The sequence below is a fragment of the Trametes versicolor genome, assembly GCF_000271585.1.
Source record: "Trametes versicolor FP-101664 SS1 unplaced genomic scaffold TRAVEscaffold_3, whole genome shotgun sequence".
Lineage (NCBI taxonomy): Eukaryota > Fungi > Basidiomycota > Agaricomycetes > Polyporales > Polyporaceae > Trametes > Trametes versicolor.
In genome coordinates, this window is record NW_007360323.1 from 2548327 (window position 1) to 2572560 (window position 24234).

At 58.4% G+C, this 24234-nt stretch overlaps 4 protein-coding genes across 4 annotated transcripts; 2 read left to right on the top strand and 2 right to left on the bottom strand.

The window, feature by feature from the left end:
• The first annotated feature begins 402 nt into the window (after positions 1-402).
• Positions 403-16000, top strand: TRAVEDRAFT_144288 (uncharacterized protein). The gene is made up of 32 exons (XM_008037564.1): positions 403-1351; positions 1398-1705; positions 1759-1827; positions 1885-5037; positions 5098-5164; positions 5213-5360; positions 5417-5669; positions 5723-6533; positions 6583-6713; positions 6763-6987; positions 7038-7102; positions 7156-7554; positions 7616-7862; positions 7912-8544; positions 8596-9185; positions 9237-9336; positions 9389-9829; positions 10718-10901; positions 10954-11008; positions 11059-11273; positions 11328-11335; positions 11390-11420; positions 11478-11582; positions 11641-11697; positions 11752-11910; positions 11961-12022; positions 12078-12091; positions 12143-12275; positions 12337-15450; positions 15505-15672; positions 15727-15868; positions 15927-16000. The coding sequence occupies exons 1-29, from the start codon at positions 484-486 to the stop codon at positions 12772-12774; spliced, it is 9969 nt and encodes a 3322-aa protein (XP_008035755.1). The 5' UTR covers positions 403-483; the 3' UTR covers positions 12775-15450; positions 15505-15672; positions 15727-15868; positions 15927-16000.
• A 960-nt stretch (positions 16001-16960) lies between these two features.
• Positions 16961-18828, top strand: TRAVEDRAFT_144293 (xylitol dehydrogenase). The gene is made up of 9 exons (XM_008037565.1): positions 16961-17054; positions 17117-17155; positions 17211-17281; positions 17332-17368; positions 17429-17529; positions 17583-17708; positions 17786-18184; positions 18242-18328; positions 18393-18828. Exons 1-9 carry the CDS (start codon positions 16982-16984, stop codon positions 18588-18590), a joined length of 1131 nt encoding a protein of 376 aa, XP_008035756.1. The 5' UTR covers positions 16961-16981; the 3' UTR covers positions 18591-18828.
• Positions 18829-19422: 594 nt separating this feature from the next.
• Positions 19423-21767, bottom strand: TRAVEDRAFT_70229 (uncharacterized protein; the record flags this gene model as incomplete). The annotated part of the gene is made up of 2 exons (XM_008037566.1): positions 19423-21447; positions 21496-21767. The coding sequence occupies 2 exons, from the start codon at positions 21765-21767 to the stop codon at positions 20166-20168; spliced, it is 1554 nt and encodes a 517-aa protein (XP_008035757.1). The 3' UTR covers positions 19423-20165.
• A 681-nt stretch (positions 21768-22448) lies between these two features.
• On the bottom strand, positions 22449-23857 carry TRAVEDRAFT_27423 (uncharacterized protein). The gene is made up of 4 exons (XM_008036667.1): positions 23793-23857; positions 23573-23733; positions 23246-23511; positions 22449-23147 (listed from the first exon to the last, which is right to left on the bottom strand). The coding sequence occupies exons 1-4, from the start codon at positions 23796-23798 to the stop codon at positions 22468-22470; spliced, it is 1113 nt and encodes a 370-aa protein (XP_008034858.1). The 5' UTR covers positions 23799-23857; the 3' UTR covers positions 22449-22467.
• Between the last annotated feature and the right edge of the window lie 377 nt (positions 23858-24234).

Genomic DNA, 24234 nt, shown 5'->3' on the forward strand with positions numbered 1-24234 from the left:
TGGTTTGAACTTTGGACAACAAAGCCGAGGTTGGCCGTACGTCTCTCGGGGACGTGTGCAGGAGTTGTATCTGTCTGGGACAGAGATATACATGTTGATATCGCTCGCACTTGAAAGATGTACAATTCAAGTACTAGGTTAATACTTAATGAAGACGCGTGCACTGCACCATGTACTATATAGCTCAGGCGATGATCATAGAGTTATATATCCAATCCACGTGGCTGTCCCGATGCGCCCGGAAAACGCTGCATGACATCCGCCCGCGCGCCGAGCTCGAGCGCAAGGCACTCTCCAGCTGCGCTCACCCCAACAAATTCATGCCCACATCATAATCCCGACGAACACATCCGTGGCACCTCCCATCTCGTCGTCTTCTGCCTATATGCGCACACCCACAATCTGACGACCACGCTCTTTCAAACGCCCCGCCAACGTCACTCTCGACGTACATACTACATACCGGACCTCGACGCAGACTTGATGCCGTTTCTCCTCGGGTGGAACCTCATCCACCATGTCTTGCTTCTGCAACCTTTGAATGAACCGTCGCTCGGCGCGACACTCCTTGTCTGGGTCGTGCGCATCCTCACGCTGTCCCTGCTCTTTCGGACGTACATCGGACCCACCATTGTCAGGCTCGTCTCGCGACGCCTGCGCATCCGGAGCGTGAGCCTTCGCTCCATCCGTGGCATATACTTCAAGGCCGGAAGCGGTACGTGGAAAGTTGAACGGGTCGGACTATCATACCACAGGCCTTCCCCGGGGCAGGCGAGCCGATTCTCCGTCAAGGTCGAAGGAGTGTCTCTTGCGCTGGACGGCCACACCGGGGACCATATACGCAGGCCGTCAACAGAGAATGGTCGCAAGCGCACCAAGGCCAACCCGTCACGCTTCGTGCGTCGCGCCCTGTGGTCCGTGGTCTCCTCTGTCTACACTGCGCTTGACCCGTACGTCCGTCCGGCGATACGATCATTCTTCGTCTACCTGCTGCGTCTGGGGATCCGCGCACTCCCTGCAATCACCCATGTTGTCGACTTTGAGCTTGATTCTGCCATCCTCACTCACGCGACACTCCCCGGGGTGAATTTCTCGGTAGGGGAGGCGAAGCTCCGCACAAGCGTCTCTCTGGCTTACCGACCCACCGTAATTGCTGTCGCAAATGGCACGAAGCAGCCACCCATGGGGCATAGACGATTCGCTAGCGTGGCGGATTGGAACGCGCGAGTGAAGGGGAGCGTCCGCCGGACTTGGGACCGTGCATGGGGTGCGACTCAGGTATCGGCGTCCGTCAACCTGCAGGTCAAGAGTGTCGCGGGATATGTGGACGCAGCTAGTGAATTGTTCGCCGGTAAGTGCCGCATATTACATCATGGCTTCCGCTCATAATAGTCCAGGCAACCATAGAGGCCATTTCTTCCTAGACTTGCCGGTCATACAGCTATCTGTCTCTGCCCGGCTCAATCCGCACCAAGGCGTAGTGCCTCGCAGCGTAGAAACCTCACTTGACTTCGGCACTGTGAACACCCAGGTGGATGTGCTCCAGAAGCTTCTCAAGAAACTCAAGGAAAGCCGTGTGGCCAAAGACAGGGCTGCTGCAGCGCTAGCAGCGATGCATCGGTCGCGGATGTCCAAGCCTCCTGCACCTGGTTCAGGTTGGAAGTCCCCCTTGTCCCCTATCTCCCCCTTCATGGGCTCGCTATCGGTATGGTGACCTCATAAACTATCTGCGTGTTACGTACTCATAAGACGGCACAGGCTTCCATGCGGTGGAAATGGGCCATTCGACAAAGTCAAGACATCAAGCTGAAGCCGCAGGTCGCCGCGGTGAGTGTGATGTTAGGAGGTTCAGGGATCGAACTTAATGTGGGACGTCGTCTTCAGAAACGTGTAGCGTATGCGTCGTATATCAAAGCCATACAAGTGAAGGTCGCGAAATGCACCGCGAACCTCCAGCCAGAAGCAGCTCCAGGAGACACGCCTGCCGTTCTTCTCGCGTCCGTCGACGAGGTCCATCTCGTCGTAGGTCTCAGTCATCCGGACAACAGTATGCACAAACAGTGGCTTGGCTCAGGCATAGGCTCTCCCCTCGCGGGGTCGTCGACAGACTCGTACACGATAGAGCTTTCGGCTGACCAGCTCACGCTCGATAGAAATGGCGTAGGAGAGCTCATGGACCACATGCGGTTGGTGACACTGGATACTTTCAGATGGGATTCTCTCGTATCTCGGTGGCCCTCTCCGTGGCTGGAGGGCTCGCCATTCCTGACGGGAGATCCGAACGCCCAACTCCTCGTCTCCAACCTGACCTTGGGCATCATTGCTGTGACTGAACGTCTGGATATGCTCGAGAAGTATTCTGGAGGAGGGGAACGCTCCGTCGAGAAGACAGTCCACGGCCGGCCGCTCCTCCCTCCGCTGCTGGCTCCTATCCCACGGGTATCTCTCGGGTTTAGCGTTGGCGCTATTTCTGCGCGCCTCATATCCCCAACACGCGAAGGCGAACAGGAGCCGTTCGTCCTGGAAGCGAGGAGTGGCGGTCTCGCCGGCTCCGTCACGTCGCAGTTCTCTTCGCGTCCGGACCGAAGCTTCGGGGACGTGCCTCGCGACTACACAGGTCTAAACATGGAGTTCGCCTACGGCCTGGAGTTGGACTGTACCTCTGTCAAGATCTGGTTCGGACCCGATGCACACTTGCGGAGCGCTCGTCCTCAAAGCCTCCACGGAGCGGTGAACCCGAATGAGACTTTCCTGCAACTTGACTCCGTCCAGCTGAGTGGTGCCGGTCACGGTCGAGGCGAACTCGTGGACGAAGCGTCCGGAGTTGTAGCGTTGGACGTCGCCTCTGTATTCACGCAATGTCAGCTCGCAACAGAGGCCGTATCGGTCGAACTCTGGCAGCCCGAGGTCGTCCAAGCCCTGGCCTGCATCGTCTTGCGTACCGGAAAGCCTCCGGCAGAGAAGCCGGCGAAGCCCTCGCGCCGCTTACTTGACCAGTTGCCGTTTGGTCTCTCAACATCTGTGTCTATCGGACGTGTCATGGTGTTCATGACCTCTCCGGACCTTGCTCCCGACGACGCCCTCAACATTTCCCGGGGGCTGGCGGCGCGCACAGGGATCTCTCTCACATACTGCGCTCTACGACCGTCACACCACTATGCGACGACGGCTATCCTCTCGCGGGGGGAACAACGAGCCCACCTGTCTCTTCCCGCGGAACAAGTCCTACGTGCTGCAGAGGAATCAGGGTCCTCCGACGAAAGCGACCTGGTTCGGGCATCGATACAGCTGTCTCTGTGGGACATCGTCCTCAGAGATGCATTTGCCACACCCTTCGCCGCCGATGACCCATACGGGACGAGCGAAAGCAGTGCACAACATCGCTCGCTGGAGTTCCTGCATGTGGCAAACATTGAGACGGACGTGATCTTTTCGGGCTATCGACCCAATGGCAGTCCTCGTCCGAACGAGCTGGACAGCTGTGAAGTCGCGGTGGCCGTTCCTACTATCAGGGTGGTGATGAACCTCGCTCAGATATACAACGCCCTGCTCGCCATGCACACGCTCCAGGCCCTCCTTCCCCATCGCCCCAAGCCAGCCGTCGCCCCGGTTCGCCCACCACCTACCATGACCGTCGACGTTCGATGCCATCTTCACCGTCTCCAGCTCCTATGGAGCTTCCCACAGTCGAGCAGAATGTTTGTGCGCATGTCGTCCGTGTGGTGCCATATCGCCCCCAGTGGTGTGGTCGCCGTGGGATGGGATCACGTCCTCCTTGCCGTCGCCGTGCCTGTGTCCCGCGACGGCGTCGAGCATCAAGAATGGGAGGAGCTCGCCCGGCTTCCTCGCTGGCGCATCACGGTCCACCCAGACACCACGCCTCTGACCATCAAAGTCAAAGGAGACAGCGGCCGGTTGCGCATTCCGTTCGACTTCATCCTGGCCGACTTCATTCTGGACATCAACCTGACTATCAAGAGCGTCAAGCATCTGCTACGTATGGTCGCTGCGGGCAAGTACCAGGACCCTCCTTCTCCCCCGGAAGAAGACGCGAAGCATGTCCCGAACATCAAGATTGATCTGGGAAGGCTGGTGGTGGAAGCCGCGGACGACGAACTCGAAGCCAAGCTGGGGCTGATCTGGCGCACTGGGTTTGATGCTGCACGTGTTCGTCAGGAGCGAGAGGACGCGTTCCAAGCGAAGGTGGAGACAATTGTCGCGCCGAAACCGGTGGCTGCCTCGTCGGTGTCTCGCAACGAGGACTCGGACTTCCAGTTCACCCCCAAGCACACTGTATCGGTCTCCGACGCTCGTCAACGTCTCCATCAGGTCCACTCCGTAGCGTGGTGCTCGGCGTATCGGGCGGCACGCGCTCACCAGGTCCACAGGCAAGAGTCCTTCTTACACGCTCATGAAGGGTCCCTGCGCATCACCGACGATGGCTCAAGCGATATGGTCTCCGTCAACCGAGTTCCTCTCGTACCCCCTCTGGTTCGCCTCGCGATTGAGGGCCTGTCGCTTTCCATAACACCTCCCTCGTTTCCATACAACGCACTACCCGAATACTTGTATCGGGCAGGTGACGGATTGCCGCTGGATACCACCTTCTCCCTCCTCATACCCCTGCATATCCACTTCAAGGCCACCTCTCTACGGCTCGCCTACCGCGAGTATCCGCTTCCGCTGCTCCATATACCCCAACACTCAAAAGGCATCCTGCCTGCGCTCGAGTTCGACAGCGACGTCGTGATCGCGGAGGAAATGGGCTCAGAAAGAGTCGTAGAATGGGTTCCGTGCGAGATCGTGAAGGAGCACAGCGGATTGTATGGAGCGGCGCCTCTGTCAGTGCGTATACCGAAGACCCTGATGCCCGTCAAGTCGTACGCAAGCCCAACGATCCGTGTCATAACGGACGGCGTTACGGACTTCTCGTGGGGCGTCAGTTACGGCGCTGCAACTCAGGACCTCATGCGAATCATCGACACCCTATCACACGCTCCTCGAGATAGTTCTCCTGCCGTCGGTTTCTGGGACAAGGTATGACTGTGAGCTGCGTATTGGTCTCGGTCCGCGCCCGCTAAAATTCTATTATTGCAGCTGAGGCTGGTTTTCCACTGGAAAATGAAGGTCAACTTCGTAAACGAGGTTCATTTGCACATGAAAGGTAGGCTCAAGCAACGCATGGCAAGATTCATTATTAATCGCAATATAGGTTCTCGGGATCCATACGAACTGCGCGGATACGGGGCCGGATTTGCGCTCTGCTGGAAAGGTAGCCCATCGCTGCTTGTCGGGCAGCCTAACGATGCCGGAGAGCTTATCCAGGTCAAGAGTGACAGTATGCTCGTCATTGTCCCAAAGTGCGTCCTACATGCCCCTTATTGTCCAGATGCTCGCTCAAACTTGTGCGACGTAGCATCGAGGACTCTTATGGGGACGGAATCGCGCAAGCGGCACCCACCGGTGCCATAGTACGGACAGCGCAGACTGTTTGTGCGAAGTTGCGCTCTGGAGTTTGTTTCGGCGTCGGATTCGTCCTGGAACGCGCGTGTGGACCAGAGTGCGACCAATGCAGCGGGAAGCCCTTCGACAGGCAGTGCCGGCTGTTCAAGTTCAAGCCTCATTACGACGTGAAGTTGGAATATAAAGATACGGTGCCCGAGATCAAGGTGACCCTTCCACCGGTATCTGTGTCTGTACAACTGCTAACAATAGCATACAGTCCGCGCAGGATTCATACAACGGCTTCCGCTCCGACTTCATCCATATGTCGATATCACTCACGTCGGGTCTCGACCGTACCTCCCAGCTGCAACCCAGCAACTTCCACCTTTCTCCCGAGGTCTTCTCGCATTTCTGGTCCTGGTGGTCGCTCTTCAACAGCGCTCTATCTCTACCGATCCGGCAGGGCCAGCTCTACCCACGGAAACGGCCTATCTCTCCCAAGCTGGGGCAGCACCTCGCGACGCTCAAGTACATGTTCTCTGTCCCTCGTATCTTTGTCTCACACGTCTATGTCGACAACTCACAAGAGGCGTGGGCTGACGGAGTCACGCCGTTCGTCGGCGTGAAGGCGCTGATCGATGAGTTCCACGCTGACATGCACCAACGTGACACAGCGACATCTGAGATGACCCAAGGAGGCGTCAAGACTGTTCACCACCGGCCATTTTATGCCATTGAGGTCGTCCTGAAAGGACTCGACCTCCGTGCTATGCTTGCCGTGTTCCCAGACCCGTTAAAGCAATGCACACCCCTGGAGAATTTCCCGCTGGGCAGCAACTACCGTACTCGAAACGACCTTACTCCAATCGACCTGAACTCCAGCTGGGTCGATATGGACGACTTCGCGATCTTCGAGCAAGATGATCCGTCACCACCCGATATTCATCTGCTTCCGGCGGTGTCATGTCCGCGTTTCACGTACTTCAAGCGGGTGGACGACCATGGCCCGGAAGGCCCAGACAAACCTTCCGACAAGAGCAAGTTCGGGGCTGAGGATACCCATGTCTGCCTGCTCGGCAAGGAGCCTTGTGAGTTTGCATTATGAGATATAGTAGCATTTCACTGAACCATCAGCAGCTGTGAACAAGATCCAGATGGAACTCGCCTCCGCACGTGTCGAGCACTTGAAACGAAAGGCCGAAGAGGAGAAGAATAAACCCCGGTGGCAGAGGCAGGAAGGATCCGAATCTTCCACACACGGTGATGAGGTGTGCATGTTCCTGAAGTAAAAAATTCCGTGGTCTGACATACTTGCAGCATCACAATCACACCACCAACGACCGCCCACGGATGATTAACTTGCTCGAAGGCTATATCTCTCAGCTGCGTCAAGTCGACATGGCCTCCCAAGCATCGACGAGGAACGGCACATCCAGTTATTACATGCCGGCAGATATGGTATCTCCAGACGAATGGGCCGGGTACGACAATGTGTATCAGGTCCACAGCCCGCATATCATCATGGACAACGCTATCCGAGATGTAAGTACGCACCGCATTCATACGGCAGACATTTCTCACACCCTGCACAGATCATGATGCAGTACTACTACTGCTCACGGACAAGACGGGGTATCGAATACCATATGGCTACACGGTGAGTTGCGCCTACTCTACGTCCGCTCTGTACAAGGTGCTCATTTTCCACAGCGCTGTCAAGTTCATTCGTGATCAAGCGCAAGTGGCACTGACGGAGTTTCAGCACGAAGCTGGCAAGCACAAGGGGGCAGCAGCGAGTGCGCAAGCAGCTGCCAACGCGGTCAAGAAGCTTCTCGTTGGCGATGGCGGGACGTCACCGTCTGTCGACTTCGTTCCACAAACGGTGTCAAAGCTACCAGCGTTCGTGGACCCACTGCATGGCTGGGCGGAAGGAGTGTCGCCAAGAAAGGGCCATTTCTGTCTGCTGCTGAAGCCGCAGATCGTCCTGAGGGCTAACGCGGACACAGATTCGGTCTGTGTGCTTGCGGCCGTGCAAGGCAAGCTGAAGACGTTCTCGATCATGGACAACGCAAATATACACGACCCTATCAGTGGCAAGATCATGAACAGGTGCGACCCTGTTTGGAAGTCTCACTATATCGCAGCTTGCTAACCATTCCACGTACCTTAGAAACTTTGCGTGGCTCACTGGCCTACAGACGTTTTCACCGTCGGCTACGAACACATCCGGAAGGGATTACGTCCCTCTCGAGGTGCTCATCGACTTGAGAGCGGACAATAGCGACTTCGATCGCCTCTTCCCGCAGACGGATGCTACCTTCCAGTATGACAAGTTCAACCGCCTTCGTCTCCGGAACGACGTTACGTCTGTGGTCAAGACCAGTCAGCATGTGCACGCGCACTTGCAGAACCAGACCGTACGCGCTCTTAGCATTCTTCGCAGCACAAAACTGACGCTTGACATAGGATCTCATTCGCCTACACGTTCCGCGCTTTACCGTGTCCGCCAACGACCGCCATTTCCAAGCGATCTCCAACATCGTCACCAAGCTCGTTCTCTTCAGCGACGCGGCGCACAAGACGCGCGCGGAGAAGCTCGAGAGCATGCTCTTCAGCTACGACTTCACGAACCTCTCCACCTCCGCGGACGTCGTCGCGAACATGCAGCAGCGGCTGCGCCAGGCGCTCGAGACGAAGCGCGAGGCGGAGCAGAAGCTGCGCGGGTTCGGGAACCCGGGGCGCGTTGAGGAGCTCAAGATCGAAGCGCACATCCTGCTGCTCATCGAGGAGCTCAACCTCATCTTCGACGCGATCAAGCTCGCGCAGGACAAGGCGAGCGACCAGTCTGACCAGAAGAGCGCACTGCTCCTACATGCATCGTCTGAGGAGCTCTCGTGGCGGATGCTGGATCGGCACGACCAGTTGCTGGCGAAGCTCGCTGTGCGCGGCACGGACTTCTACTGGCTGAGCCGGCACGACAGCTCGACGGTGAACAAGCTCTCGGTGGGCGATTTGCAAGCATTCGACGGCGCCGCCGACGCGGAATGGACTGAGATCCTCTCCAAGTATGACGAGCCGTCGACACACCCTCTTGTCAAGGTATGCACCGCTTGACTGTTATTCTGACACCGCATACTCATCCCATCATAGCGCAAGTTGTTCCTCCTGGCCGACTGGACGGTGCTGCCGCCCGTGGGCGGCATCACGATCTACGAGGAGTTCGAGCTGATGCTCCACCCCATGCGGCTGCAGATCGACATCCGCGTGGGCCGCAAGATCATGGAGTACCTCTGGCCTGCGCGGCGCACGCGCAACCAGACGCCCGCGGAGACCGAATCGTTCGCGGTGCCCGAAGCGTTCATGAAGCCGGACGAGCTGCCCGCAGTCACATACACGGACTCGCCGCGGCATGCGTCGTTCGACCTCCCGCCACGCAAGTCGCTCGATGCGAACCGGCTCGCTGCGCCGACGCTGCGCAGGCTGGGGACGTCGCGCTCGTTCACGGACTTGAGGAACTCGGCAAGGCAGGACTCGCTGCAGGTGCCGAGGATGTTGCAGCGGACGCGCTCGAGCGACGCGCTGAAGGCGAAGTCGACGGATGCGCTCGCGCTGTCGAAGTCGTCGGCGTCGAATAAGACCACACATGATAAATCGGACCGGTTGAAGCAGCAGACGGACGACGCGGCAGAGATGAAGACGCGCGCGTCGCAGAAGACGTTCGTGAGGGTCAAGGTCGCGAGGTGAGCCGAATTGTACTCTTCACGCTAGGCTATAGCTGAGAATTCTTGTAGTCTTCATCTACTTTTGAGTATCGCGAAAGAGGACTCCTTCCTCTGCCGTGACGCCCGAATCAGGACACGCGATCTGGAGTACCGCAACCAGACGTGGAGTGTATGTTTTTCAAGATTCAATACGGTTTCAATAGTCTGACAGCTATCTATAGTTCGAGGAGCTGGTTGACCAATTTATCCCCTCGGGTCGAAACTGGCGCGGCTGGGTCAAAGTGGCGTTCCAACAGCCGCTGGTACCGGTGCTTCCTGTCGCGCGTGAGCTGATCACGAAGACGAAGTGGATTGCGTCGAAGAGGGACACAGGACACGACCGACCGACACGACCGACCACGCCGAGACTACTTTCGTCGATTGGTGGCTTGCATCGTAGCGGTTCTACGGCTGCAAGTGACTCCCGAAAGTCGAAGGACACCACAGTCAAGCCACCCATGCCGCACATGATCTCAGACCCGCCATTCTTGACGTCTGAGCCTGACACAATACGTGCGCCGAAAACCCCCAAGCCTGGTATGCGCACGCGTGCCATCAGTCTGTTCAAGCGGAAACACACGCACAGCCAGGACAGCGTTGCCTCTTCGGATACCTCCACAAGCGTACGTCATTGTTGTTATCCCCGCACGTTCCATTCAATAACTGACCTGACGTGTAGACTGAGCCGTCGTCGTCACAGACGGAGAGCCAAGGCTCGCGCACTAGCTTCCAGGCATAGGAACATGTATAGGAAATGTATGCTAGATTCATGGTAATCACTCTGTAACTTATGTCCGTCGCTCGCTCATCATCTAGTACTTACACAATGCAATCTTTCTGCTTCTCACCGTGCGGTGATGCGTATGTAGTTAATAAATGCGACACATAGGGTAAGCCGACTGAGCAAAAGCCATTAGAACGTGTTTATAACGGCCGGCGGCCGGCTGGAGCCCGGAGTAAGCGTGGGAATAATTTAGTTATAGATCTAGACACGCGCCAAGCCTTTCAATGACTTCATCGAAAACGAAATTGGGCATGTCGAGCAGCGGACAGTCGGCGAAAGGCCAGTCCGCTCCACCCCTTTCCTCCTCCTCCCATCCTCCCGCACACCCGCCCTAGCTGATTGCTAGCCGTCGCGCCCCGCTCGCTACCCGTTGGCGATGCCCTCCGTTCGCGTCAAGAAAGGCCAAGGCTACCAGTCTATCAACGATGCCCAACCTTCTGGCCGACCGCGTTCTCAGTCTCTCGTCTCGCACCTCTTCACCCAGCCGTCCCAGGCGGATTCCACCACGGACCTCCGTCAAACACCGACGCGCGCGAGCGATTCCCTTGTGAACGGAGGGCGTCCGCCCGCCCGCCGACCGAGTGCTTCGAGCAAGGTTTCACAACATATCTTCTCGACGTCGAGGAGCATTCCGCAGTTACGCTCTGCGCAACCACCTCCGGACTCCTTGGCCCCACCGCGACAACTCTCCGACATTGAGGAGAGCTCCAGACCTCACAGCTTCCAGAGGAACCGTGCGGGGAGCTATACTGTCCAGGGTCAGCAAGCGGACCTCCGCGTTCCTATCGAAGACGACCAGGACCGGAGAAGTAGCTCAATAAGCCTCGCGCTCGAGCAACTTGATGAACGCGATGATCCCAACTCGAACGACCACCATCATGACGACATTGTCGAACACCTAGACGTTATTGGTGAGTGCTCTGTACGTTTGGCGCAAACAAGATTAAACTCAACCCCGCGCAGACCCGCAAATATCTACCGTATCTACCCTTACTAATGCTGCCAACGCCATCGTTATGTCAGTACACAACTCCATACCGGTGAACTTCACCTGATTATTTTCTGCAGACCTCCCTTGTCATTCTATTCTCGCAAACCTGTTGTTGTACTACCACGCCTCCGAAAGAAGAAAAGATCAAAGCAAAGCGACCCGGAGAAGGGTGCAGAGCAGGAAAGCGAACACGAATATGAAGACGCCCTGGACCAGCATGTGGAAGATTGCCTCAGGAAGCGAGACAAGTTCCGGCGTGTCATGCAGGGTGTATGGGCCTTTACCAAGACCCGTGAGTACTATTACCAGACACGCCAGAAACTTTACTAACCACTCTCTTCTACAGCGCTCGGAGTGAGTTTGTTCATCTTGCATTCCAGGCATGTGTTATAACCTCTCTTTGAGTAGATCGTCGTCGCGTTTTATGGGTTTAATGTTGGTGCGTTAACCATTATTCACTGGATTTCTGTTTCACCTGCTGACCGAATTTGCGTAGTGTTCTGGGGCACAGGAATTGTCTTCTTCCTGGCCAAGTTCATCAACCTCCACAATGACTACACTCAAGGATTCTGGGTCGAGCTCTGTCAACAGGTGGAGACGGGTATGTCGCACGCCACTTGCATGTCGTACCTGCCCCCTCACATATGAACGTTCGACAGGCCTCTTCACGGCGACTAGTATCGGTTTCATACCGTTCCGAGTTATGGACACATACCGTAAGCGCGTCCCAACACCTTCCCGAGCGCTCCCAGAGCTGACGCATTCTACAGGGATAATCAAGATTTGGCACTATAAGCGTATGGTCGTGAAACTGCGAGCGAAGGCTGGTCTGCCAGAGCTCTACGACGCAGACGATCTACCAGACCCGGTGTACGATCCGAACTACGTCCACGTTCTTACCGAGGAACAGCAGATCGACCTACATTACCGTACGTCCCCTGTCTAGCATCTTACTTGGCTTGGCTAACTTCAAGGATAGAGCAACACAAGTTCATGGCGTCGCAGACATGGTACCGACCGCACGGCACCCAAACCCACCGGGTAAGTGCAACTTGTCTTTGCCCATGGAGACCTTATGCTGAATGAACCATTCAAGGCATTCCCTATCAAGTAAGCCCACGGATATCGACCGACCTATACAAGTTCTGACTTGCGTCACAGTCTCGCGTTGTGGATTTGTGTTTGCAATGACCTCAACTCGTTCTTCCAAATTCTCCTCAGTGGTACGATGTGGGGACTGGACCGATTCCAGCGACCTGCGTGGACAACCGGAACGACCCTCCCAGCCGCATTCGTGAGTAGCCGCATCTCTCATCATTCACAACTGCCCCTTACACCCCCCTTTTCCCGTACAGGTGGCCGGCATCATCGCAGGTGTGCTCATCTACTGGGGCGGCCGCAAGACGCGCCGCACAGAGCTCGTCGAGGAGCGTCTCCGCATGGCTCTCAAGATGGAGCGTGACCCGAAGCAGCCAGCGCGCAACGGCAGCGTACCCGCCATCAACGTCGAGGAGGCTGGCGAGAGCCCCGAGAGCGTGCCGCCGGCTGCACCTGCGCCGGTCGCCGAGCCGTCGTCGCAGAAGGGTATCGCGTCCGCGCGGGACACGGAAAAGCTACAGGCGGCGGAGCTGGACGCGGACGCGCACGGGGCGCGCCACGCCGAGAAGGGGCTCAAGGCGGAGTCTACCAGTGAGAAGAGGCCGGCCGCGGAGCGCAATCCTTCTGCTCGGTCGCTGCACTTCGCCGACGAGATGGTGGTTCCGCCCGCAGAGCACCTTGCACCGTCCCAATGATAGTACTTCCACTTTCTTGGCTCTCGGTCCAGGCTCGACCTTGTTTAATCTGTCCGTATTCTGTATTTCTGAGGGCGGACATAGACACTGCCGTACGCTACGTTCATCTACTCTGCCGCTGTTTTTGCATCCACGATACCACTTCCCCATGACCCGCTCACGTCTGCAATGTTATCACCATACACCACGTACCGGTTTCTTACAGTTAACATTTTGCGTTGCCTAGTCAGCAGCACCCGCGAACGCACACTCGTCGCACCACAGTAGATCTGAATGCATGATGGTCATAATTACGGGCTAATATCATCGCGGGGGTACATGCTCGTCTCGTGGTAGGCTACACAACGGCGCCGTTGAGGCGCGTTTTATGGATTGTTGAAATCCGCCCATCCATCCGCAAAAACCCAACCACTCTCCAAGCTCGAGCCGCCGCCGTCGAGCCGACGACGGAACGGCTGGCCGATGGCTCGTGCGCCCCGGGCCGCCGAGCCTACTGCAGACGGCCCCGCGCAAGGCGGGGGCGCGTCCGCGCGCTGACATCGGCTGGCGCGCCCGGGGGCACAGAGGCCGGCACCCACACGGCTACGCAATTTTCTGCTTATCCGCCACACTTCTGCACAACATCTGGGGTGGAACCACAGGACGGGACACCTCGTTGAGAGTGCGCCGATAAGTTACTGGTGAACCGTAACGCGGGCGCTGTTGAAGCGCGAGGCCGTACGCGTTTAGGCGTACGTCTGGCGGGCCCAGCGTGCGGCGTTGACGAGGTTCACCAGCGACGCCTCGGTCTCGGCCCAGCCGCGGGTCTTGAGGCCGCAGTCGGGGTTGACGAAGAGGAGGTCGCCGGGGAGAGTGGCGAGCATCGCCGCGAGGCGCTCCTTGATCTCCTCCTCGGACGGGACACGGGGCGAGTGGATGTCGTAGACACCGGGCCCGATCTGGTTCGAGTAGCCGTAGTGCTTGAAGGTGTTGAGCAGCTTCAGGTCGCTCTTCGACGCCTCGATCGAGATGACGTCCGCATCGAGAGCCTGGATGGACGGGAAGATGTCGTCGAAGTCGGAGTAGCAGAAGTGCGAGTGCGTCTGGAGCGCGTCGGTGACACCGGCGGTCGCGATCTTGAACGAGGGCAGGGCCCACGCCAGGTACGCGTTCCAGTCGGCCTTGCGCAGAGGCAGACCCTCACGGAGAGCGGGCTCATCGACCTGGACGGCCTTGATGCCGGCCTTCTCGAGGTCGACGACCTCGTCGCGGAGAGCAAGCGCGAGCTGCTTGCACTGGAGCTCACGGGAGACATCGGCACGGGGGAACGACCAGTTGAGGATCGTGACCGGGCCGGTAAGCATGCCCTTCATGGGCTTGCTGGTGACGCTCTGCGCGTAGCTGCTCCAGCGAACGGAGATGGGTTGGGGGCGGCTGACGTCCGAAACGATGATCGGGGGACGAACGTAGCGGGAGCCGTAGCTCTGAACCCAGCCGTTCTGGGTGAAGCAGAAGCCCTCGAGCTGCTCGCCGAAGTACTGGACCATGTCGTTACGCTCAGGCTCACCGTGCACAAGGAGGTCGAGGCCGATGCGCTCCTGGAAGCGCACGACGTTCTCGATCTCCTGCTCGATGAACTTCTCGTACTCGGCGGTAGAGAGCTCGCCCTTGTTGTGCTTCGCACGCGCCTGACGGATCTCCTTCGTCTGAGGGAAAGAACCGATGGTGGTCGTGGGGAACTTGGGGAGGTTGAGCTGCTTCGCCTGGATCTCCTTGCGGACGGCGAAGGGGCTCTTGCGCTCGAGCATCTCAGGGGTGATCGCGGCAACACGGTTGCGGACGGTAGCATCGGAGTTGGTCTCGAACTCGCGGCGCTTGGTAATCGACACCTTGTTGGCCTCGACGGCCTCAGCAACCTTGGCGTCCTGAGAGCCGGAGAGGGCGGCGGCAATGACAGCGATCTCAGACGACTTCTCGAGAGCGAAGGCGAACCAGTCCTTCTGCTCAGCAGTGAGCTTCTTCTCCGCAGCGAGGCTGACCGGGGTGTGGAGGAGCGACGACGAGGATGCGATGATGACGCGGTCCTTGCCGAGAACCTCGACGGCCTTCTGGCCAAGCTTAAGGGCAGCCTGGAAGTCGGTCTTCCAGATGTTACGGCCCGAAACGACACCGAGCGAAAGAACGAGGTTGGTGGGCTTGACGGCGGCGATGACCTCGTCGAGCTGACCAGGAGCACGGTCGAGGTCGATGTGGAGGCCGGCGACGGGGAGCTTCGCGACATAGCTCAGGTTGGCGTCAAGACGGCCGTAGTAGGTAGCCAAAACGAGCTTGGGCGAGACGGGGGCAAGCTCAGCGTACGCCTGGGCGAACTGCTTCTCGTAGAGCGAGGCAGAGTCGAGGACCAGGATGGGCTCGTCGATCTGAACCGACTCGGCACCAGCCTCCTTAAGGGCGGCAAGGAGCTGCTTGTAGATCGGGAGCAGGGCAGGAAGGAGGGAGATGGGCTGGAAACCCTCGCGAGCCTCCTTAGCGGCCTTGCCGAGGGCAAGGAAGGTCACGGGGCCGAGCACAACGGGACGAGTCTCGACACCGAGGTCCTTGGCCTCACGGTACTCCTCGAGCGCCTTGTTGAAGTTCAGCTTGAACTCAGTCTCTTCGGAGAACTCGGGGACGACGAAGTGGTAGTTGGAGTCAAACCTGAAAAACACCGTGAGCACCATATATGCGCGTACTCAGGATCGTGAAACGTACCACTTCTTCATCTCGGAGGCGGGGACATCGACACCGTCAGCCTGACGTCCACGGCCCATCGCGAAGTAGACATCGAGGGGCGAGAGGCCCTTGCCCAAGTAGCGCTTGGGGATGACGTTGAACGCGGCAGAGTGGTCGAGAACGTGGTCGTAGAGAGTGAAGTCACCACTGAATATACCATGTCAGTAAATTCTCGTCGATCTTCAAATTCGCGTAACGTACCTGGGGATCAGGTTGACACCACGCTCCTTGAGGCTGGTCCAGCTGGCCTTCTTGACATCGGCAGCCGCCTTGGTGAGCTCATCGGCGGAGAGCTTGCCGCCCCAGTAGGCCTCAACAGCCTTTTTCACCTCACGGTTAGCACCTGGTACGCAAAGGATATGAGTCGATCGATCATAGCAGGACACAGAGAAAAAACATACCGATGCGAGGGAAACCGAGAACGCTAGAGAGAACCATTCTGAGAACGGATAGAGACAGCGGGGGGATGGTGGGGGAGAGGGAAGGGGTGTGGGTCAGAAAGAGGGAGAGAACGCAGTATTTGAGGATTTTCAGAGGATGGCGTGAGCGCTTCGAATTACATAAATGGGGAGGACTGGGGCCCCGATCAGGCAATCAAGCGCCCCATCGATGTCTTCTCTCACATCCCGAGTCAATCGCCCACGACGTGGCAGACGCGTCCAGCCCGTCCTCCTCCTCCCCATTCCCGACACACACGCCAGAGAGGCGCGGGAATGCTGGAGGGAACAGACAAACAAGCGCGGGAATAGATCGTAGTGCGGTGAGTGCATACACAGACGGAGGTTTTACCGGTCGTTGTAATGCTATCGCGTCGGGAACCTTCGCACGCGTGGTTACATACATATAACGCGTAGTTCGGAACGTGGATCATTTGAACGGCGACGAAGGCTCCTTGGCTTCGTTCGATGCAGCGTGGTGCGCACGCCTCAGATGGCTGCTGCCTCGGTGAACGTTAGAGGCGATAGGAGCCATCTCCGGTTGAACCTGCCCATGGGCGAGTGCGATGCAAGCACGCTCACGCTCGCTTGCACTTCCCGGCCATTCAACGAGACCTTCGCGAGCCTCGGCTCGGTAATTGCACGCGCACTTCGTAATTATGTCGTAGCTGCAAAAGGCAGGTGGTGCACCATATATGGCAGAGGGAGAAATGATCTGCAGAGTGCGGGGACTCGGGACGCCCCCCGCAAGCCGGAGCTTGTTGAGTTGGAGGCGTTGTACGGCGGGCGGGCACCGAGCGAACCTGGCACCGGACGTCAGTAGAGCAGCAGTATTTATCGCTATCGACCCCGTCCATCGTTCTTCCGGCCCCCTGCCCTCAGTCAGATGAGCATGGCCCAGACAACCCCGCATCCGGTCCGGCCACCCCCGCCCTCCCCCTCAAATACCTCCCCGCAGACCCCGTACTGCTCTCCCCATTCCCCGACAATCCTCCTTACCCCCCTCACCATCCTCAGCCATGTCCAACAACCCCTCGTTCGTCTTGCGCAAGATCGAGGACGTCGCCTACGAGGAGAGGCCCGTCGCTGAAAGTGCGCCTATCCCCTTGTCATCTCCCCGAGGCTAAGCTGACATGTGTATGATGTGCTTCCAGTTAAGGATGACGAGGTCCTCATTGCGGTCAAGAAGACGGGTACGCCTCGGCCTTTGACGAATATCGCAGTCCATCTGACCTCATCGGCCTGCAGGCATTTGCGGTTCTGATGTGCACTACCTCGTCCACGGCCGCATCGGGGACTTCATCGTCGAAAAGCCCATGGTATGCCGTAAGTTGTTTGCCCCGTACATATCTCTAACCATTATCTGTAGGTTCTTGGCCATGAATCCGCAGGCATCGTCCACAAAGGTAACACATGGTCCACTCTCTCAATAATCATACACCCAGCTGATCCCCGCCTTCTCCCAGTCGGCTCAAAAGTCAAGGACCTGAAGGTCGGCGACCGCGTCGCGATGGAGCCCGGCGCAACCTGCCGTGTCTGCCACGACTGCAAGCGCGGCCGCTACGAGGTACGCCCCGCCCGACACCCGTACGTACCTGCCCGCTCACGCCCCTCCCACAGCTCTGCCCGGACATCGTCTTCGCGGCGACGCCCCCGTACGACGGTACGCTCGCGCGCTACTACCCCATCCCCGCGGACCTGTGCTACAAGCTCCCGGACAACCTCACGCTCGAGGACGGCGCGATGGTGAGCACTCCCACGTCCCGGCCTCCTCTCCCCCGCCCGGGCCCCACGCTCACACCCGCGCCCACGCCCACGCCCAGATGGAGCCGCTGTCCGTCGCGATCCACGCCGTCGCGAACATCGCGCAGCTGCGCGCGAACCAGTCCGTCGTCGTCTTTGGCGCGGGCCCTGTCGGGCTGCTGTGCATGGCGGTCGCGCGCGCGCTTGGCGCCTCGCGCGTCGTCGCGGTCGATATCGTGCCCTCGCGTCTTGAGTTTGCGGCGAAGTACGCGGCGACGGAGACGTACACGCCGCCGAAGCCCCAGGAGGGCGAGACGCGGCTCGCGTACTCGGAGCGCAACGCCAACACGATGAAGGAGCAGCTCAAGATTGCGGAGCGCGGGCCGCAGGGTATTGATGTTGTTGTGGACGCGAGCGGTGCGGAGGTCTCGATCCAGACGGGCATCCATATCGCGAAGCACGGCGGCACGTTCATCCAGGTCAGTATTTCCCCTTAGATTCTGTAGGGCCAATATCTAACGCGAGGACTTCTGCAGCTCGGTATGGGCCAGGCTGAGATCACCATCCCGGTCACCACCCTGCTCGTGAAGGAGATCAACTTCAAGGGTTCCTTCCGCTACGGCGTACGTCTCACTGCTTCCCGCCACTGTCACACCCTTTTGCTCGTCTAAATAATTCCTCCCACAGCCCGGCGACTACCAGCTCGCGATCGCGCTCGTCTCGCAGGGCAAGATCGACCTGAAGCCGCTCGTCACGCACCGCTTCAGCTTCGACCAGGCCATCCAGGCGTTCCAGACGACGCGCGCCGGCAAGAGCGAGGACGGCAAGCCCGTCATCAAGGCCGTCATCTCCGGCCCCGACGTGTCCCCCGACGACCTCTCATAATTCTGCTCAGGGTTGAAGGCGGACGTGGCCGCGTCCACGGTCCGGTGGGAGTGCTCAGCGCTCAGGGGCAGCGTGGATCCAGTGAACAGGAGAAGACACACGGCGAATAGGCCGGACTATCTGTACGGAAGTAATACCGACGATGTACACTACCTTCGGGATCTGGGGCTGTCGTCTGCGGTAAAGACAGCGGTTGTAAATAAAAGGCTTCGAACTTGCTTGATCTTTTGTATTTTCAGAACCTCTTGCCCTCCCGCGTCACATCTAGAACCACGAATGCATGTCCATATAGCGCTCTGTCCCGCTCTCCTCACCGGTGGGCGTCAGTGCCGTAAGTAGGATCGTGTACGTGTTTACACCCGTAAAGCACCCGGCCGCGGGATGCAGAAAGTTCGCGGATGTCTGCATGGTGATGCTCCCCGGGTAAGCTTCCAACGTGCATGCCCAAACTCCAAACGCCTGCAGCACATTCCGACGTACCGCGGAGCCTCGTACGCGGATTTCTGTATGCATTGTGATGTTCTATGATGATAGTGTGATCAGGGTCTATCAAGCCGCACCGAAGCCTGACTCAAAGCAAGCCCACTAACCACCCGGTCCTACGGCGCACCTTGAACGAGCTTCCGCTGATGTGTGTATGGTGATGTTCTATGATGATATGATACCATCATGGCGCACCGAAGTCTGAATGCCACTGAGTACTTCCCAAGGCACGTCCGAAGATAATAAGTATACCTGGAGCTTATGCTTGTACGGCAGCTGGCAATTTGAAGGTCGCAATCAAGCTCTCGCAAACGCCGCGTCTTCACCGGGCTCGTTCGCAGAAGAAACTGGCGGTTAATGTGCGTATATTGTGAATCTATGTGTGTATTAGACTATAGAAGGCTTCTAGTAACTAGCAAAAGCTGCGCCCGCGGTTTCCGGAGGCCTGATCAGAGAATACGTAGGGTGTGTACGGAAGGCGTACTGGTACCTGTGGTGTACGTATGGGTGATGACGACGGCTCGGAATGTCTGGCGCGGGAGGGCAGGCAGCCTAACGGGGGTACGGTACGCAGGCGGCGGCGGTGGTATCTGGTCGAAACGAATGTGCGTGGGATAAATATGCCGCGCCGCGCGGGGCCACGGCGCGCGCGACCTGCAGCATGTTGACGACAGCAACGCAGGCACAGGGGCCAGGGGGTCCAGGACGCGTGTACATCCTCGAGGCCCCCATAGCTCCATCCCGCCCCGCGCGTGCACAGCGGGCGAATGTGAATCAAGGAGGAAGTGGTATAGCTACGTCCGTGCGCCTCCTGCACACACGGAGTATTGGTCTTCTTGCCTCTCTTCTCGGAGAGGTTATTCGTGCATGTTTTCCCTGTCTGCTCCCAGAATACCCTGCCGGGCGCGCAAATGTCCGGCCGACGTCTTCCGGAACGCAACAGTCCTATTTTCCCTTGAGCCTCGACAGGCACAGATGGTCCGCGCCGAAGGCATGATAGCATCGACTCCAAGCGTATCCGCATCCGTCCACCCACGCCCCATCCGGCCCTCCACGGTGCCTGACGCGCCGCGATCCCGGACAGAACGTGCACTAGCAGGCGCGTGATGACGAGCTTTCGGAGGAGCCCCCCGCGTGCGCTTCCGTAGGATCCTCGACAGGCAGGAGCCCCGCACGCTGTAAGCTGGCTGCGTAAGCCTGCTTTTCTGGCGGGAATGGTGGTGTGGGGAGGGCCACGGGGTGCACACGGGAGTAGGACGAGCTGCGGGCGTGTGGCGAGAAGGGTAATGGAGGAACGGGGTCTGTCGAGTCTGGTGTGAGGAAGGCAGGGAAGAAGAACAAGACGCCGCGCGAGCGCAGTCGACGCCGGCGAGAGCGTGAGGGCGTCGACGGTGGGTCCGAGTCGTCCATGTCGAAGACTGAGCCTAGAAAGTTGTGACCCGCTCGCCGCATACGGTCCATCATCGATCCACCGGTGGGAGCGTGAGGCGTCAAGGTGCCGTCGGTAGCAATCGAGAGGTCGGAGGGCGTTGGGGAAGTTGACCGTGAGTCGTACAACGGAAGTAGCTGCACATCTTCTTCGTCGGAAACAGACTCGCTGGTGAGCGCGATAGGGGAGGGCGGTGTTGTCGTAATGCCGGAGGCAGGAAGCGCGAACCATCCGAGGTCGAGATACCATCTGTTGTTCCTCTGTGTCCAGCGGGGCATCATGACCTCGTAACCGCCAATGCGCGGAAGACGCCTTCTCTTGGGCGCGAATGCTAGACGTATCACGCCACCGATGAGCACGACCAGGCCTATCCACATCAGACCCTTGCCCCACGTCCCGAGGAAGCCAATGAAAGCGGCGTCGTCTGCGTGCCAACTGCTGCCATAGTAGTGGGCGAAGAACGAATGGGGGGCTTCGTCCGGCTTCGCGTTCTTGCCGTAAAGAGACTTCGGCAGGATGCGAACTTCACCAGCGGGCATGTCCAGGTCGGCGTTGTACGCGCCGTATTGGGCAGACAGGAACATGGGGCCGGTAGAGAACATGACGGTAGGGTAGTTCAACACCCAGTCATAGTCGAAGTTCATGATGCTGTGGATCGTCTGCGCCATAAACGGATGCCCCTTTTCGGCGAACATGAGGTCGTTAGAAACGCCGACGGGAATTGTCTTGGGGAGGATGACGGGGTGGACCAAGAGAGGGGCCAGAGGGCGAAGACAACCAATGTCGAGGTCGATGTAGATGCCTCCGTAGTGGTAGAGCACGAAGTAGCGGATGGCGTCGGCACGCTGGATAGGATACTTGTAGCCGTCAAAGGTATCGAGGTACCAGCTATAGTGCTGGGCGATGAACTCGCGAGCACTAGCGTCTGTCCACAAGATGTACTCGCTGGAGGAGTGTGAGGGTGAGCAGTAGTTGAAAATAGGCAGCACGCACTAGCCGGGGTTCATGTCGCGACACTCCTGCGAGATGTTGGCCCAGCGAGGGGGCAGTGTCTCCGACTTCCATGTCTGGTGAATGATACGAGGGATGCGCTCCGGTAGGACGGGTAGGGAGTTGTTGAGCACGCGGGAGACCTCATCCTCGGTTATGTATGCCGGAAGGTCGATAGAGAGGTAATAAGATATAGAAGAGAGGACGACGACGGTGCCGACGAGGACAGCGGCGAGGAGGGAGAGGAGGATGTTGAGGGTCCGTCGCCGAATCATAATGGGAAGGGAAAGAGGGACGAAGGAAAGGAAGGGTCGGCTAAAGGCGAGCACTAAGTACTGGCAGAGCAGAAGATGCGGGAGGACCTGCCAAGCGCCGAGCGCCTCCCCAAATATTGGTATCCCGCAGCATGTCATGGAGGCTGTCCCGCTCGTGATTTCACCACCCTCCGCAGCGCCGCCGACCTCATCCTCGACGTTGCCAATGCTCTCCTCACCGACTCCAACGCTCCTGAGGTCGCTCGTTGCCCAACACCCACCGCCCAGATAGCCGATAACCGGCCCTCCTGAGCTGGGACAGCCGAGGCTCGCGGGCGCCCGCGGTCCGTGTCGCGCTCATCCACCATCGCACTCCGATTCGCGCAGTCCACGATTGTTTCCGGACCAGCCTCCGGCTCCTCAGACCTCATCGACCAAAGATATCCGACCAACCTCGAGTGCTCTATCGCACCCTGCCTCGTCCCAATAGACCCCATATTGCGCAGTCAGCAGCAGAGCCCTCAGGTCTCACCAGATCTCGCTAGTCGACGGCGGCTACGCGACGCGTCACGATTAGGAGATTTCCGGCATGGTTCCCAAGCTCGCGGCAGCCCCATGAGCCGGCGGGCCACCTCCACCACAGCAGTCACCAGCTCGTCCAGGGCTCGGTCCGAGGAACAAACATAGTACATTGCGCCAATTTTTTGTGTCATCCATGCATTCATAGCGGTCGTAGTTTGGCCTCCCAGACCTCCGTGACGTGCGGTCTGACTGCGTTCAATGAGCTCAGCATCGCGCCGTCCTCGAACACTCTCCCTACTTCCTCCAAAGCGTCCAGAACTAGCTTCCACATCTCAGGCGACCAGTCTTGCCCCTTCTTCCATCCAGGCTCGCCTCTGCGGTGGAGCAGGAACCTTCCCATGAATTCAGGTCCCCCGAACGCCTTCTTCGTCCTCAGGTAGCTCAGGCACCCCTCTGCCATCCACTCCGACATCGGCTTGCGTCTGAATTGCGGAGCGTGCTTCGAATCGGAGGGCGTTATTGTATCTCCGCTCTCGATGTGGACGCGATAGCAGAGGTCCTTCAATACGAGCGTGAAGTGCTCCGCGATCTGCGCGTGCAGCGAGTCGCGTGCGTGCGCAGGCAGGTACTCCTCGGGGTGCGCAGCCTCGCCATCGTCGATGTCCATCATGTCGTCGTCCAGGACCGTCCGGCGCGCGGGGACCGCAGGATGCGCAGGAGCCTCCGTCTGCGCAAGGCGCTGCCGCGTTCGCGAGGGGCGGTAGCGCGGGAATGCCTCGCGCTCGTGGAACATGCTCAGGTCGACTCCCGGCACGGGAAGCTCCTGCGCGAGCAAATGGCTGGACCAGCTGCGCCGCGGGGGAATGCATGTCTCCAGGCCTGAAACAATGATCACAGCGTCAGCGTTTCTGCTTGTGCCCATGACCCGCTCGGCAGGGAGATGGTACGACAATGCCGGGGACAGGCTGCGAACGAACCTTCTTTCTGGCATTCGAGGCAGAGGATCTTGTCCATGGAGACGAGAAGCGCTCCATAGCCTCTATTCTGGTCTGCGAAGAATAGGCAGCAGTCGCGGATCGCGAGGTCATTTTTGCGCATATCGTCCGTGTCAGATGGTGGCGCGGCGGGGCTTTGTGTCTCCTTCGCCGACTGCAGCTTCACGGTCCGCCGCTCCTTCACTTTCTTCAGTAGCCATGTCGTCGCCTGTCGCGCGAACCATTGGAGTTCGGGGCGGTTCTTCAGCCTGTAATAGCACCCGTGTTATTAAAAAATGATAGAGCGCGTTTCAGAATAGATTGACGCACCCGTCCAACTCGCCGAGGACGACGCTGGGTATGATGATCAGGATGGGGTACCCCGCCTTCTCAACGTCGGCGCAAAACTGCTCAACGATGCCGCAGTAATCGATGAGCACATTCGTGTCGATGACAGCGTGCAAATACTTTTGGGTTGTCGGAAACGCATCCTGCGATGTATAGTTGCTTTTAGCGCGTGCGGCGGGGCGTCCGAAGCAGTGCGACATACCTGCATTTCCACATCGTTCGCGGCGTGGTATAATTGCTCGACCGTACTATCGTACGGCGGGTTGGTCGTCGTCCCGTGGGACATGTTGTGAATCCAGATATTGCGATATATGAAACTATGTATGGCGCGTCGGTGAAACAGAAATCGACGGGCGGTGGCGTACAGGAAGGCTACCTTTTTCGTTCGCACAAAGAGAGCTACCGGTGCGGCGCACAACGCCAAAGACAGATAGTCCGCTGCAAAAGATGATCAGAACGCGCGAGGAAGTTGCCACTCACCAATGTGTGCACACAGCCTAGATTTATGAAAGAAAGAGGAAGGAGGTAGGAGGGTAGGCGAAGGAGATGGTAGTTGGAAGTCAAGGTGCTAGACGCGACGCGACGCGTCGGGCGCAGCATCCGGAGCGGCTTGACGCGATCACACTTCGCCGTCGGCCTCAAAT